A 14292-nucleotide genomic window follows, 5' to 3' on the forward strand; every position below is an offset into this window, starting at 1 on the left:
AAGTTTATACTCTTTGCTTTTTAGAAATGTCTGAGTGCTGCATATAAGGCACACTTCTTTTGTCTACTGCTATCTCTAATCTAGGCTTTGTGAATTTTGACAGTTGAATGTAATAACAAATGAGGCAGAATACTTAATAAAGTGATCAGGAAAAAAAAAAAAGAAGACAAAGAAAACTCTGCTAAACTAATGCTATTCCCAAGTGACTGTGTTCATGCCCAAGGCCATACTCTCTGATGAGCAACATCAAAGCATTCACACGGTAGGGAAACCACATTTTATAAAAATAATCAAGCCCAGTGACTAATCAAATAAGCAAACAATAACAACAAATCCAAGCCCTTGAGAGCAGGAGGAAAATAAATATCCATGTTACTAAAATACATTAGTTAAACATCTAGTTTTCAGCAACAAAAATTAAAAGTTATGAAATGTGCAAAAAACAAAATGAGACCAAATAACAAAAGAGGTCTTTGTACAGGGAACAAAGTAGACAACAGAAGCTACCAGTGAGAGGACCCAGATATCTGATTTAACAAAGGTATCAAAGCAGCTATTACAGATCTTTAAAGAACTAATGGAATCTACAGTTAACAAACTAAAGTTAAGATGGTAATATCTTATAAAATACGATTAATAAAGATATAGAAATTATTTTAGAAAGAAAAGAACCAAATGGAAATTTTGGAATTATAGATACAGTAATTAAAATGAAAATTCACTAAAGGGTTTCATTATGAACTTTGAACTAGAAGAAAGAATTAGCAAACTTGACTCTAATTCAGCAGGGATTATTTATTCCAAAGAAGACAGAAAAAAGAACGAAATACAAGAAGGGGATAGGCATGATGGTGCACACCTGTAATCCCAGTAGCTTAGGAGGCTGAAGCATGAGGATCGTGAGTTCAAAGCCAGCCTCAGCAAATTAGTGAGGCCCTAAGTATTTCAGTGAGACCCTATCTCTAAATAAAATACAAAAAAGGGCTAGGGCTATGGCTCAGTGGTTAAGTGCCCCTGAGTTCAATCTCCGGTACAAAAATAAACAAACAAAAAAACAAAACAAGAAGAGCAGAAGGAAAATGTGGAACAACACCATTAAGTCCACCAATACATGTAATATACATGGAATAAGAGTCCCAGAAAAAGAAGAAATAAACAACAACAACAAGAAAAAAATACTTTCAAGGAAATAATGCCTGAAAACGTCCCTAATGTAATGAAAAATATTAGTCTATACACAGACTGCCACATTCTTCTATGCATGTAAAGATTAACAAACAGTGAGTAGAGTAAAAAACAAAGATATCCATACTTCAGAATGTTGGAAGCCAGGTGAAAAGAGAAAATCTTGAAAGCAGTAAGATAAAAATAGCATCAAAGAAGAGCTCCAGGTCCTCGGCGCGGCCGCGCGCCCGGCGGTGGGCTGCTGAGGCGGCGTGGCCCCTGCCCTCGGGGCGCCGCCCGTGTGTGCCCGCTGCCCCGGAGGTGGCGGTGGCTTGGTGCTCGCGGTGCACCGAGAGGGCCAGCGCGATCTCACTGAATTGCTTAGGGCTTCACTAAGTTACTGAGACTGACCTTAAACTTGCCATCTTCCTGCCTCAACCTTCAGAGTCACTTGGATTGCAGAATATTCATCACCCATATAATGGATTTTATAGTTCAGATTGTTTTATTCTGGATTTCATGGTAACAAAACAGGAAGCATTCTTAATTTCTCATTTCTGCAAGTAGTCATGACTACTGAGAAAAGAATTTTTTTAAGCTACAACAGAATTCATTTTGGTACCTTTTATGGAAATCCTGATTTTGTTTTTAATTTTTAATAACTTTTTGCTAAAGGTATGAAGAAGCAGCTTATCTTGTTAGGCAAATACACATTAATAAGAATGTCTAGAAGAGGATCAGTCCTTCATATCCGGACCCACTGGCTATTGTTGGGACTTGCTTTGCTCTGTAGCTTGGTATTATTTATGTACCTTCTGGAATGTGCCCCTCAAACTGATGGAAACGCATCTCTTCCTGGTGTTGTCGGAGAAAATTATGGTAAAGAGTATTATCAAGCCCTCCTGCAGGAACAAGAAGAACATTATCAAACCAGGGCAACCAGTCTGAAACGCCAAATTGCCCAACTAAAACAAGAATTACAAGAAATGAGCGAAAAGATGAAATCATTACAAGACAGAAAGAATATAGGGGCTACTGGCATAGGCTATCAAGGCAACAAAGAGCAACCATCTAGTGATTTAGAATTTCTTCATTCCCAGATTGACAAAGCTGAAGTTAGCACAGGAGCCAAACTACCCAGTTATTATCGCACTGAGAGAGATAAGGGAACACAGTATGAACTCTTTTTTAAGAAAGCAGACCTTATGCAATATAGACATGTGACCCTTTTCCGCCCTTTTGGACCTCTCATGAAAGTGAAGAATGAGATGACTGATATTACTAGATCAATTATTAATATCATTGTGCCACTTGCTGAAAGAACTGAAGCATTTGCACAGTTTATGCAGAACTTCAGGGATGTTTGTATTCATCAGGACAAGAGAATTCATTCACAGTGGTGTATTTTGGTAAAGAAGGTCTATCTAAAGTCAAGTCTATCCTAGAATCTGTCACAAGTGAGTCTAATTTTCACAATTACACCTTGGTTTCATTGAATGAAGAATTTAATCGTGGACGAGGACTCAATGTGGGTGCCCGAGCTTGGGACAAGGGAGAGGTCTTGATGTTTTTCTGTGATGTTGACATATTTTTCTCAACTGAATTCCTTAACAGCTGCCGATTAAATGCTGAGCTAGGTAAAAAAGTGTTTTACCCTGTGGTGTTCAGTCTTTACAATCCTGCCACCGTTTATGCCAACCAGGATGCACCACCATTTGTGGAACAGCAGCTGGTTCACAAAAAGGATTCTGGTTTTTGGCGAGATTTTGGCTTTGGAATGACTTGTCAATATCGATCAGATTTTCTAACCATTGGTGGCTTTGACATGGAAGTAAAAGGTTGGGGTGGAGAAGATGTTCATCTTTATCGAAAATACTTACATGGTGACCTTATTGTGATTCGAACTCCAGTTCCTGGTCTTTTCCACCTCTGGCATGAAAAACACTGTGCAGATGAACTAACCCCTGAGCAGTACCGCATGTGTATCCAGTCCAAAGCCATGAACGAGGCTTCTCACTCCCACCTGGGAATGATGGTCTTCAGGGAAGAAATAGAGATGCATCTTCATAAACAGGCATACAGGACAAACAGCGAGGCTGTTGGTTAACAAAATCATTAATGCATAACAGTCTGAACCACAAACCAGCACTATTTATTTATCCTTAATTCCAGTTCCAGATGCTGTGCCTCTTCCAGAAAAGACTTGTTTATTTTTCATGTTCTTTCTGACATTACTTTGGCAGTTCAACTTGATAGAAGAGTTTCATCACAAAACCTATTTTGTGACAATACTGCACTGTGGAATAGTAGACAAAATGAAATCTGCTTGTCCCAAAAGTAGATTTGAATCAGTTTTCTGCCTGATGCCCATGTTCTGACTGTATGTGGGATTGCATGCTTTGATGGCATCTGGTGGAGGGATGGAAAATGCTGGGCTGATGGTGGGTCAATCAGCACATTGCTTGCAGATGGGACCAAGTGATACAGATGAGGTGCAGGAACAGATATTATATCTTCATTTCACCTGCTGACCACTACGTCAATCAATATGATTTTTGGTTTGTTTTGTTTTTCTTTGTTTTTTCATGGTACTGGGGATTGAACCCAGGGGCCCTCTACCACTGAGCTCTATTCCCAGACCTTTTTATTCTTTGAGACAGGGTCTTGCTAAGTTGCCAAGGCTGGCCTCCAACTTGCAGTCCTCCTGCCTCAGCTTCCTGAGTAGCTGGGGGCATGCACCACCATGCCCAGCAACTGCTTCATTTTTAAAGGAAGAACTTTCATTGATAGCTTAAATAATCCTTTTTTACTGAAGCAGATAATAATTAAATGACACATCTGAAATTCCCAACCCATCAAGAGAAGGCAGAAACCAAAACCCCTTAACTTAATATTGCTTAGCCCTCAAATGTCTGTTTTTAAATAAGTGACTAATAGTAGAAAATAGTTTAGAATCTATGACTTGATTAAAAATGTTATTACACTATCAATATGTTGGGGATTAGTAGTCAAAATTGCTACTGACTGTTTTGAACAAACAAATGTGGAAGCATTTTATCAGAGCATTTAATTATATTGGAATGCAAGATACTAGCTATGTTTGAACATCAAGTTTATATAAGCAAGATGCATCAGGGCCTTCCTAAGGAGGCTCAGAGTAAATGAGCATAGTATGTATTTTTGCTTTATATTATCTCATTTAGCATGGATCCATATGTATTTATTATCCTTTACTTTCTAATGTATTATATTTGCTGTATCTGTATTTGCATTATTATAATACTTTGAATTGAAAGAGAATTTTGGGGGAAGAAAAAAGCAATTTGATAAGGTATATACCATAAGACCACTTTGATTTGAGAAAAGGGAAGGAGGGGAAGGTAGTCTGAATGAAAATCTGAATTACAGATTGTTTTAGAGAAATATATACTTACAGATAGAATGTTTTAATTGACATATAAATTATATTCATGAGACAAGATGAATAAGAAATTATATTCAGATACGACTATACTACATTATTTATCACACATGATCTTTTGCCATTAGGTTAATTGCTAGGTTCAGAAATTAGAAGGTGAAAGGCATGCATAAATTTTTTATCCTTTGATTTTTAAAAAGGACCTACTATTTGTATTAAAAACCCCTGAAAATTCACAGAAAAAAATTAATATTCATTTTGCTCTGTAAATCATACTATGAAATGTTGGCAAATTCCAAATTTCTAGGTGCTACATGAATTAAATTTTACAATAACTTAACTAATTATTCTTACAAGTTCTAAGTTGGGATAGTTAGCTGTTTTTAAAGATGTGTAAAATGTTCTCTGCAAAAATAATTCAGGCCATTGTCTCCTTTTTGTACACAGTTATTTATTATTAAGACCAGTGGATTATGGTATTTAAAATGAGAGAGGGGCTGGGGATATGGCTCAGTTGGTAGTTTGCCTTGGAAGCACAAGGCCCTGGGTTCAATCCCCAGCACCACAAAAAAAAAAAAAAAAAAAAAAAAAAAGAGAGAGAACTTATTTGTAATAGTAAGTTGCAGCTTGTTTTTTGAGAAAATCCAATTATTTTACTTTTACTCCTATTTTTCAAAACTATCTTTTAATTTAAAGATAGAAAGGATAGAAAGTAAGCAGTGGAAACATAACTGTTTTGACCTTAAATGATACCAATAAAGTATTTTATTACCAAAAAACAAAAAAAAAAAAAAAGAAGAGCTCCAATAAGATTAATAATTGATTTCTCATTAGAAGTAATGGTGGCCAGCAGACAATGACATGACATAACCAAAGTTTTGAAAGAAAAATGAGTGTCATCCAGAAACCTTATATCCAGCACAACTATCTTTTTAAAAATGAAACTGAAATATAGAGAGCAAAATCAAACAAACAAAAAACCCTAGGAAAGAAACAAGAAATACAGAAACAACAAGGAATTTGCTGAGGTTTAAAGCAAGTGATCATAAGTGGTAAATTAAAAGTTAAACACACACACATGCACTACAAAACAAATAACAATAGTAAAGGTGACTGAAATTTATAAATGATAGTGTAAACCCATATTTTTAAGTTTTTCTTCCCTCAAGTGACATAAATAGCAATTTTATAAAACATGTATATGATCATAATTTATAACATAACTATAACATATAGAAATGTTATAATAAAATAACATTATATAATAATAAATTAAATATTAATATATAATAATATAAATGATCATAACTCTATAACATATAGAAATGTTATAATATGATGAAAAAAGCAATATTGTGATGGAAAAAGCAAAAGAGAATAAAGTTGTGTTGAAGTAAGAAAATGATACCGTATGGCAAGTAGCATCCAGAGGAACAAATGAAGAGAATATAATGGACTCTATAAATATGTACTTGCTCTCTATACTTTTCTTAACTTGTACTATTAATGGGCATGAAAATATCTAATCTAAAAATTATAAAATAATATACTTTAGGTATTAAATATATTAATGATAAGGGTAACAGTATCACAAGAAAAGCAGAAAAAAGAGGGAAGAGAGCTATTTAGGAGTAAGATTTTTATATCTCACTAGAATTGTGTACACAAATCCAGAGTCGATTCTGATAAGAGATATTTGTTGAGTTGTAGGGCAACCTCTAAGAAAGTCTATCCAAAAACGAGTGAAAATTTTAAGATGATAAAAAATTACACTAGAAAATGAAAAAAGAAAATAGGAGAGGATTACAAGGGGAGGAGAGATTTGAGAAATAAAGAACAAAATGTAAATGGCAGACACAGATACAACTAAGTCTATCATAACATTAAATGTGAATAGATCAAGAATCCAATTGAAAGAGAGTTTGTAGAGTGGATACAAAACAAGGTTCAACTATGGAACACACCCTTATCTCTTATCATTGGAAGCAGAAAAATAGAGCAAGGCACTGACTCAGAAGTCTGATGCCTCTGTACAATTCCCAGACGCACTGATTTCAAACTATGAAACTGTTGTCAAGTTAAAGTTCTGACTCAGTTTCCTCTTTTGCCAAATAGTATGAAGATACTATTACCAGAATACCATCTCATAAGACTGTTGTGAGGATTTGGTGAATTTATTATAGTGGTGCATGGCACGGAGTAATTGGCAAATATGTTAGACCTTTTCTTAACTTTATTATCTTTTGGTGGCCTGAGACACCAACACAGGAACTAGTTTGAGAAATATAATCTTGTCCTTTTTTTTCCTCAAAAAATGAGTTCACTAAGGAGCGAGATCAACAAAGAGATCCAGATTCCAGGATAAGCTATTTCCAAGTCTCACCAGGAAAAGTATATGGCAAATCCCTCTTTCCGTGAGAAGTTTTAGGTAAGTGAGAAAATTTGAGTTCATAGGCCTGACAATTGGTTGCATGTGATCACTGTAATTACTTCATGAAGATTTTTGGATTAGCTCTTATAATAAAGGCCAAGTTGTTTTATTCTTATGTGACCTAAAGAAGCCTATGTATTTTTGATTACATGCTTGAGAATCTGATATAAATTGAGAAGGCGAAGAGAATATATGGATGCTACCTCTGTTGTGTGAGCAGACTTTTGATGTACACGTAAAGTAGAGGCTTTGGTTTCAAGAAACTGTATATTTAAAATTGTTCATTCAATAGCATTAAGATTCAAATCTATAGAAGTCATTTACATTTCTGCTCTATGTGCTAGAACAGATATCAAAAGGGAACTCATGGAGTCAAAAGCTACTTTATCCTTTCCTTGGTGTGTTCCCCCTTCCTTTACCAAAATAAATCTAGAACTCTCAACTTACAACTTACACACTCAACTTACACACTCTATACTATCTAATTTGTGAAAGAGATTCAAAATGAATTCCTGAGACAGGATTAAGAGTTAACTTGGAATGTTCTCTCTGATATGCAGATGCTAACTCACAATAAGCCAGGGTGTGGAGGGGATAGAAGCTCACTGGATTGGACAAAGGGGAATGAAGGGGAGGTAGGGGGGATGGGAATAGGAAAGACAGTAGAATGAATGAGACATAACTTTCTTAAGTTCATATGTGACTACGCAACCAGTGTAGCTCCACATCATGTATACCACAAAAACAAGCAGTTATACTCCATGCATATATGATATATCAAAATACATTGTACTGTCATGAATAACTAAAAAGAACAAATAAATAAGAAAATTTTCAAAAAGTTCACTTAATATCCTTCAAAGTAAGAGTTACATAAAACACAATCATGTAAATAGAGGTCTGGAAAACTTACATTTTCTCAAATAATGATCAACACATTAAAGAATTGCTGATCAATGAAATAACTGTCAATTCATTATTTTCTATCACCTCACTATGATGTATAAGAAATAAACATGCAGTCTTTGATTTTCTCTGAATAATTACCTTAAACGGTGCATAGCATATACATAAATGTATAGCATATACACCATTTAAGGACAAATTAGACCATTCATTAGAAAACCAGTGTTTTGGGTATTATGCATAAATGAGCATGATTATCTACTGATGCAACATAAACATTGCCTTCACATATCCTTTAGGGTTCAATTAATTTGAAATGATCTTCTGCTATTTTCAGCTGTGTATAAATACTGACTGAAGGTATGAAAAGTATAAAGGGTTTCAATATTTAGATGGCATAATGGCTTTCACTTAGGGTTTTGAAAAACTTAGGGGGTTAAAACGGTAAAATGCATGTGAAAAGAGAGAAGAAAGCCTCTTTGCTATTTTTTTATTCATGACCTTCCTAGGTTCAAAACCTATCTTTGACCAATTTTACTGGAGTTTTTCAACCTCTTTGTGCTTTCTGTTGTATAATTTTCAAAACGAGATTGACAATATTTTTCTCGCGTGTCTGTTAAAAGGATTAAAGCAGTTAATATTTGTGAAGCATTTAGCATAGTGTCATATGTTTTGGTTAAATAAGAAAATCTAATAAATATGTAATATTTAAAACCACAAATAAAACTTATTTATAAATATTAATGTAGTCATCAAAAATCAACATAGTAGTACTATTTTATCAACAAAGTGAGTTAACTACACAATAAAATAGCAAATTATATAGAAGTATACATGATGAGGACATGATCTCAAAAAACAATTCATGACATTTTAATATGAAATCATGTAATAATTCCCTTGGATGTTGAAGTCATTAATAAAAATATATTTATTAAGTCTAAATATTTCTAATGATATTGAGAAAACATAAGAATAAAATTTTAAAATAGATATGCATAATTTATTATTTAGAAATTTAAAAAAGTATTGCAAACATATTTCCTAACAGAATTAACTAGAAAAATATTACCAAAGAGAGAAAATAGTTGGCAAAAACAGAGAACAAGTCATGCTTAACTTTTTACGCCACTTGATTGAAGGAAGCACTAAAGAAAGGAGCTCAGGCAACTGTAGCAAAGCATCCTCAATGAAATCGCCAATCTATTTCCAAGGATAGTTACAGCTGGGGAAGTTGCTAAAACTAGTTGCCAGAAAAAAAAAAAAAAAGAAGAAGCAAAAAGTAAGGGTTAGGAAATGTAGACTCTCCTTCCAAATTTCTAAAACCTGTTATTTGACCATAGAGAAGTTAGAAATTGAACTTCTCTAGGTTTCAATAACTGCATCCCGAGGTAGTGTAGGTAAAACAAGATGCTATACGTTCTCATGTTCCATTTCATAGAGACGACATGCAGATTCATCTTTTACACAGGCCATCCCTCAACTACCACTCCAGTCAACAGTAGAGATATATTATGGGTTATAGGAGTAATCACAGCATCTTTGCTGAGTAGGGGTCTTGCAGGGATGAAATGAGTTTAGGCCAAGGCTGATAGTGGTAGCAGATGGGTGATAGATAAAGGAAGGTCCTCTCTGTCCTTCTTATCATTTTTGTTTATATTTGAAATACTTCCCTATAAAAATATTTTTAAAAAACAAAATCATGTTATTTTTTAAAAGGTATGTGTCTCTACAATTTATCAGTTACAGAGAAAAATATTAAACAACTTGAAAGAGAATAAAAGAAAATACAAAATGTACCATTTAATTGAATTTCTTTCTAAGAAATAATACTACAGGCAGTTAACACTTTTAAAAACTTTCTCAAAAGACTCTGGAAAACTGGATATCTTGCACAGAACTCCCTTTTGAACAAAGAATAAAGTAAATCTATGTGGAATTAATGTCTTTTAAAAATCAAATTGTTCTACATTTTAAAGTGCCTAGAGCAAGTAGAAATAACATTTCTGTTTCCTATATGGTAATAACCATATTTTTAAAAGAAAGTGAGACCAAAAAAAAAAATGTTTTAGTTTGATCATAAACAGGACAAATTCTAATATTTTGAATTTCATGCTTTCAAATAAGACTTTTAGTACCATAGATTATTCTCCAACATTAAGTTAGGTTTGCAATACCAGATAAACTTTGGACATCTTGAATTTTCTATGTTTAACCAAGTTTTGTTTTGTTTTGTTTTGTTTTAAGGACTATATATGCAGAAAATTCTTTTTCTTTTTTTTTTTATTCTTGTAGTTTTAAATTTCTTTACATAAAATCTATGGAAAGTTCTCCTCAATCTCATGATGATGATAAATAAAACAACAAAAATTTGTGAACCTCTGTATTTCTCAAATTGTGTAAGGATCTATGGAAACTAAAAAGAAAAGAAAGTGATTCCCTTTTCAGAATACTTATGATTCACTTGGAGGGAACAACACAAACATTGGTGAAATAATTTAAGGATAGTTTTTTTGCTAGAAAAAATAAAGGCATTTATAGTCATAATGTGGATTAAAGAGAACAGGCTCACCAGTCAGTGAGAGGGTGGCAAATAGGTTATTAAAGACAACAGTACTTACACCAGGCCAGGGAGAAAGAAAAAATTTGACTAGTTTGAAGGAAAAGGAAAAATAGGCAGAATACTAAGACAAAAGGCAAGCTGCTGTAATCTCAGCAGCTTGGGAGGCTGAGGCAGGAGGATCTTGAGTTCAAAGCCACCTTTATCAACTTAGCAAAGGCCCTAAGCAATTCGGTGAAACCCTGTCTCCAAATAAAATATATAAAAAGGGCTGTGGATGTAACTGAGTGGCTAAACACCTCTGGGTTTAATCCCTGGTACTAAATAAATAAATAAACAAACAAACAAACAAACAAATAAATAAAAGGCAGAGTCTGAGTTTAGCACTGTTCTGTGGAAATTTTTCTTTTGGGAGTCAAGAATGTTTTACAGTGAAATGGGATTTTATAACAAGAATCAGATCATGTTGTAAGCTCATTATACTCTAGAAGAAGGTTATGGGTAACATTAAATAGCAGACACCTGAGTCAATTTGATACAAGAACTAAAGGAGACTTCTCTAAGTTCTTGAGCAGAGAAGCAATGAGAAAAGAGAATTATTAGAAGATAATTTGGTTACCGTTTGCCAATTAGATGTTAAGAAAGAAAAGTTTAGGGTCAGAGAGATCCATGAGGGTTCTATTGCAACACTCAAAATATTAGAGAACATAGCAGTTTTAAAATATAGGTACAGGTCTGCATAGAGGGAAAAGAGGGGTGGGAGGGGTGGGGGGAAGGGAAAAAAATAACAGAATGAATCAAACAACAATACCGTGTGTAAATTTATGATTACACAAATGGTATGCCTTTACGCCATGTACAGAGAAACAACATGTATCCCATTTGTTTACAATTAAAAAATAAATAAATAAATAAATAAAAATATATACGTACAAAATTTTCAATATGCCCCCCTACATAAGGTGGAGCCTAATTAACTTCTTTGTCAATGAGGCTTAGTGACTTTCTTCATGTACTACAAACATAAGAATAAAGTAGAAAGGATGGTATGTCACTTCTGAATTAGGCCATAACAGCATTATGGATTTCTCTTGCTTTCTCAGACCATTAGTTCTGGGACTAGTTAGCTGTCATGCCATAAGCATCACTTTTAGGGGCGACTGGAGTTGGGGAGCAAACCCAGAGGAATGAGCCCTCCAACCTAGGGAACCATGGTGAAGCCTCCATCAGACAGTCGTGTGCATGACTCTGAAGCATGTTCTCCTCTCCAGGCTCATCCACATGATCCCGTGCATGACACTAAAGCATGTTCTCCTCTCCCAGGCTCATCTTCATGATTAGGGCCCCTCAATGTCATGGCTTCATGAGTGAGTCTTAAACCACTGCCAACTAGCAAGGCCATGCCAGCTTGATCCTTGGAAATTGTGCGAGATAACAAATGTTTGTTTCCTAAAGTTAGTTAGAAATATTTGTTATACAATAATACATTCAATGAGAATAATAGTGGGAACAATTGATGTTTATTGTTTCTTAGTTTGGCTTCTAGTTTCTTTTTTTATTTCTTTATTTTTAATGATGCAAGAGAAATAGGTGCATTTTGTGATGGTTTGACCTTTTTGAGTTAAATTATTGTTTTCAAAGAACTTCTGTAGAATAGAAATCCTTGGTTAGGTTGCTAGGCAGTTTCACTCTTACCTAAACGGGCATGTTGGTAAGATCATCACCTTCTGTAATCTGGTCAGAGTTATGCAGTTTCAAGACACCAAGAGATCTGACCTTAACAAGCAGAATAAGGAGACAAATACAAGATTTGCAAAAAGAAAATAGGAAAGATAAATAGCAACGCCATAAAGAGAAAAAGATCATAAAGAATATCAATATAAAAACTTGTCCTTGCCCTGTGGGCCTCTAGTCCACAGTTCAAATACATGGAAAAACCAATTAACAATCAGATGTGAATTTGGTAAAGTTGGAACTAAATCAGAAACATCTAATTGGTAGCAGGAACTAAAACTTTAGAGAGTCTACTTTGCATGGCTGCCACTTTGCACATTTATTAGCGAAATTCTCACTTAGGCGATTTTGAATAAACATTTACAATCATGTCTGCAAATTTCTTGGTTGACATGTCCCACAAAACAGCTTGTTTACATTGATTATCTTTTATGTTGATTGTTTCTTAATGATATACTATATACCTTAATCTTATTAGTAATCTCAAATTCCAATAATAGGTTATTTTACTTCTTAAGTTAGCACTATGTACAGAATGTGATACTTATTTGGAAAGAAAGTTTTATGACTTTTGTGTTTGTGTGTGTGTATTCTTGAAAATTGATTCCATAGAGTTTGGAAATAGTTGGTGGACTGAATTTGAAGAAAAATCTAGTCTTTGTGCCTTACTAAGTATAATAGCATGAAGAGTTCAGCCTACAAAAGTAGAAGAATAGTGATATTACTAATAGAAATAAAATAATTGGCATTAAACTAATTTTGAATGGATGAAAAAGTAATGTTAAATCCATATTCCTAAAAGAGTTTTTTAGTTTAATAGTGCACCAGTATATAATAAGAGACATTGCACCTACATATGTTCTATGGTTTTTTAGTTTAATAGTGCACAAGTATATAATAATAGACATTGCACCTACATATATTCTATGGTCAAAACATTAGAATAGAACTCTGCCAATACCTTCTGGATTGTGACTTAATTGATGATCCCTATATCAATTTTCACTGCTGTAAAAACTATGATAAGTTCAGTTCAAGTCATATATGTAGAAATAAAAAAAGAAAAAAAACCATAAATTCAATTAGGAATCTCCAATAACAATTTAGACAATATAACGATTCTCTTAAAAGTTGTAATTATCTTTACTGCACTGATCTAATACGTGTAAAAAAACCTCAGACCATTTACTTTGTGAAACAGATCCATATGTCTCTACCTGTATTCCCTCGATAAAATTGAATCCCAAAGTAAAATTACCTAAAATGCATTATCTAATTATTAGTCCAATGATGTCTGAACAGTTTCCCTTGTGCCTTGGTGAATACAAGTTATTTGGGTTTTGATTTGTTTCATGGTGCAATAAATAGGAAAAATATTAAAGGGTTAAAAGAGTTATAGGCAAATGGAATCTTGCTTTCAGACACATTTACCAATATTCCCAAGACACAACCAAAAAGGCAATTTTCATATCATCCATGGTAAATAATTCTATTAATTAGTGAAGCAATACCCATCATTGCATGCAATGAGCTAAAAGATGAGACATTTGCAATTACAACAAATGATTGGAAAAAGGCCTCAGGATGACAAGTATGATCCAATGTACCCTTGTGTTACATATAATGGAAAAATGTGTCCATAAATTTTTCCACATACTTTACATCCAATTGTATGCATTCTATTCAAAATAGACTCAAAAGGGTACACAAAATACACTACAAAAGAGCTGAAGGTAGGATTAAATGTATTCTTCCTTTCCTTGGTAGAGGCTACCTACAATGAAAAATGGTTCCATTTAAATCTTTTCTCTGTTCCCAAGATTTTTGTTTAGTTTAGATTATGGTAAATAGGCATTTGAGCCCGGCACAGTGGTACACACCTATAATCCCAGTGGCTTGGGAGGCTGAGGCAGGAGGATTACAGACCCTGAGCAATTTAGTCAAAATGAAATGCAATAAAGGGTGGGGATGTGGCTCAGTGGTTAAGTGCCCCTAGGTTCAATCACAGATATGGGGGGGAAAAAGTAGGGTTTTGAAAATTTATAGCATGGCATTCCCCACCCCCCCACTTTTTTT

At 34.1% G+C, this 14292-nt stretch overlaps 1 protein-coding gene across 1 annotated transcript; it reads left to right on the forward strand.

The window, feature by feature from the left end:
- Nucleotides 1-1623: 1623 nt before the first annotated feature.
- On the forward strand, nt 1624-5100 carry LOC306666156 (chondroitin sulfate N-acetylgalactosaminyltransferase 2-like). The gene is given in 3 exon segments (XM_079148056.1): nt 1624-1840; nt 1843-2553; nt 2556-5100. Coding segments are annotated over 3 exon segments (1476 nt in total). The 5' UTR covers nt 1624-1791; the 3' UTR covers nt 3272-5100.
- Nucleotides 5101-14292: the final 9192 nt, after the last annotated feature.

This window comes from Sciurus vulgaris (assembly GCF_902686455.1).
Source record: "Sciurus vulgaris genome assembly, chromosome: 7".
Lineage (NCBI taxonomy): Eukaryota > Metazoa > Chordata > Mammalia > Rodentia > Sciuridae > Sciurus > Sciurus vulgaris.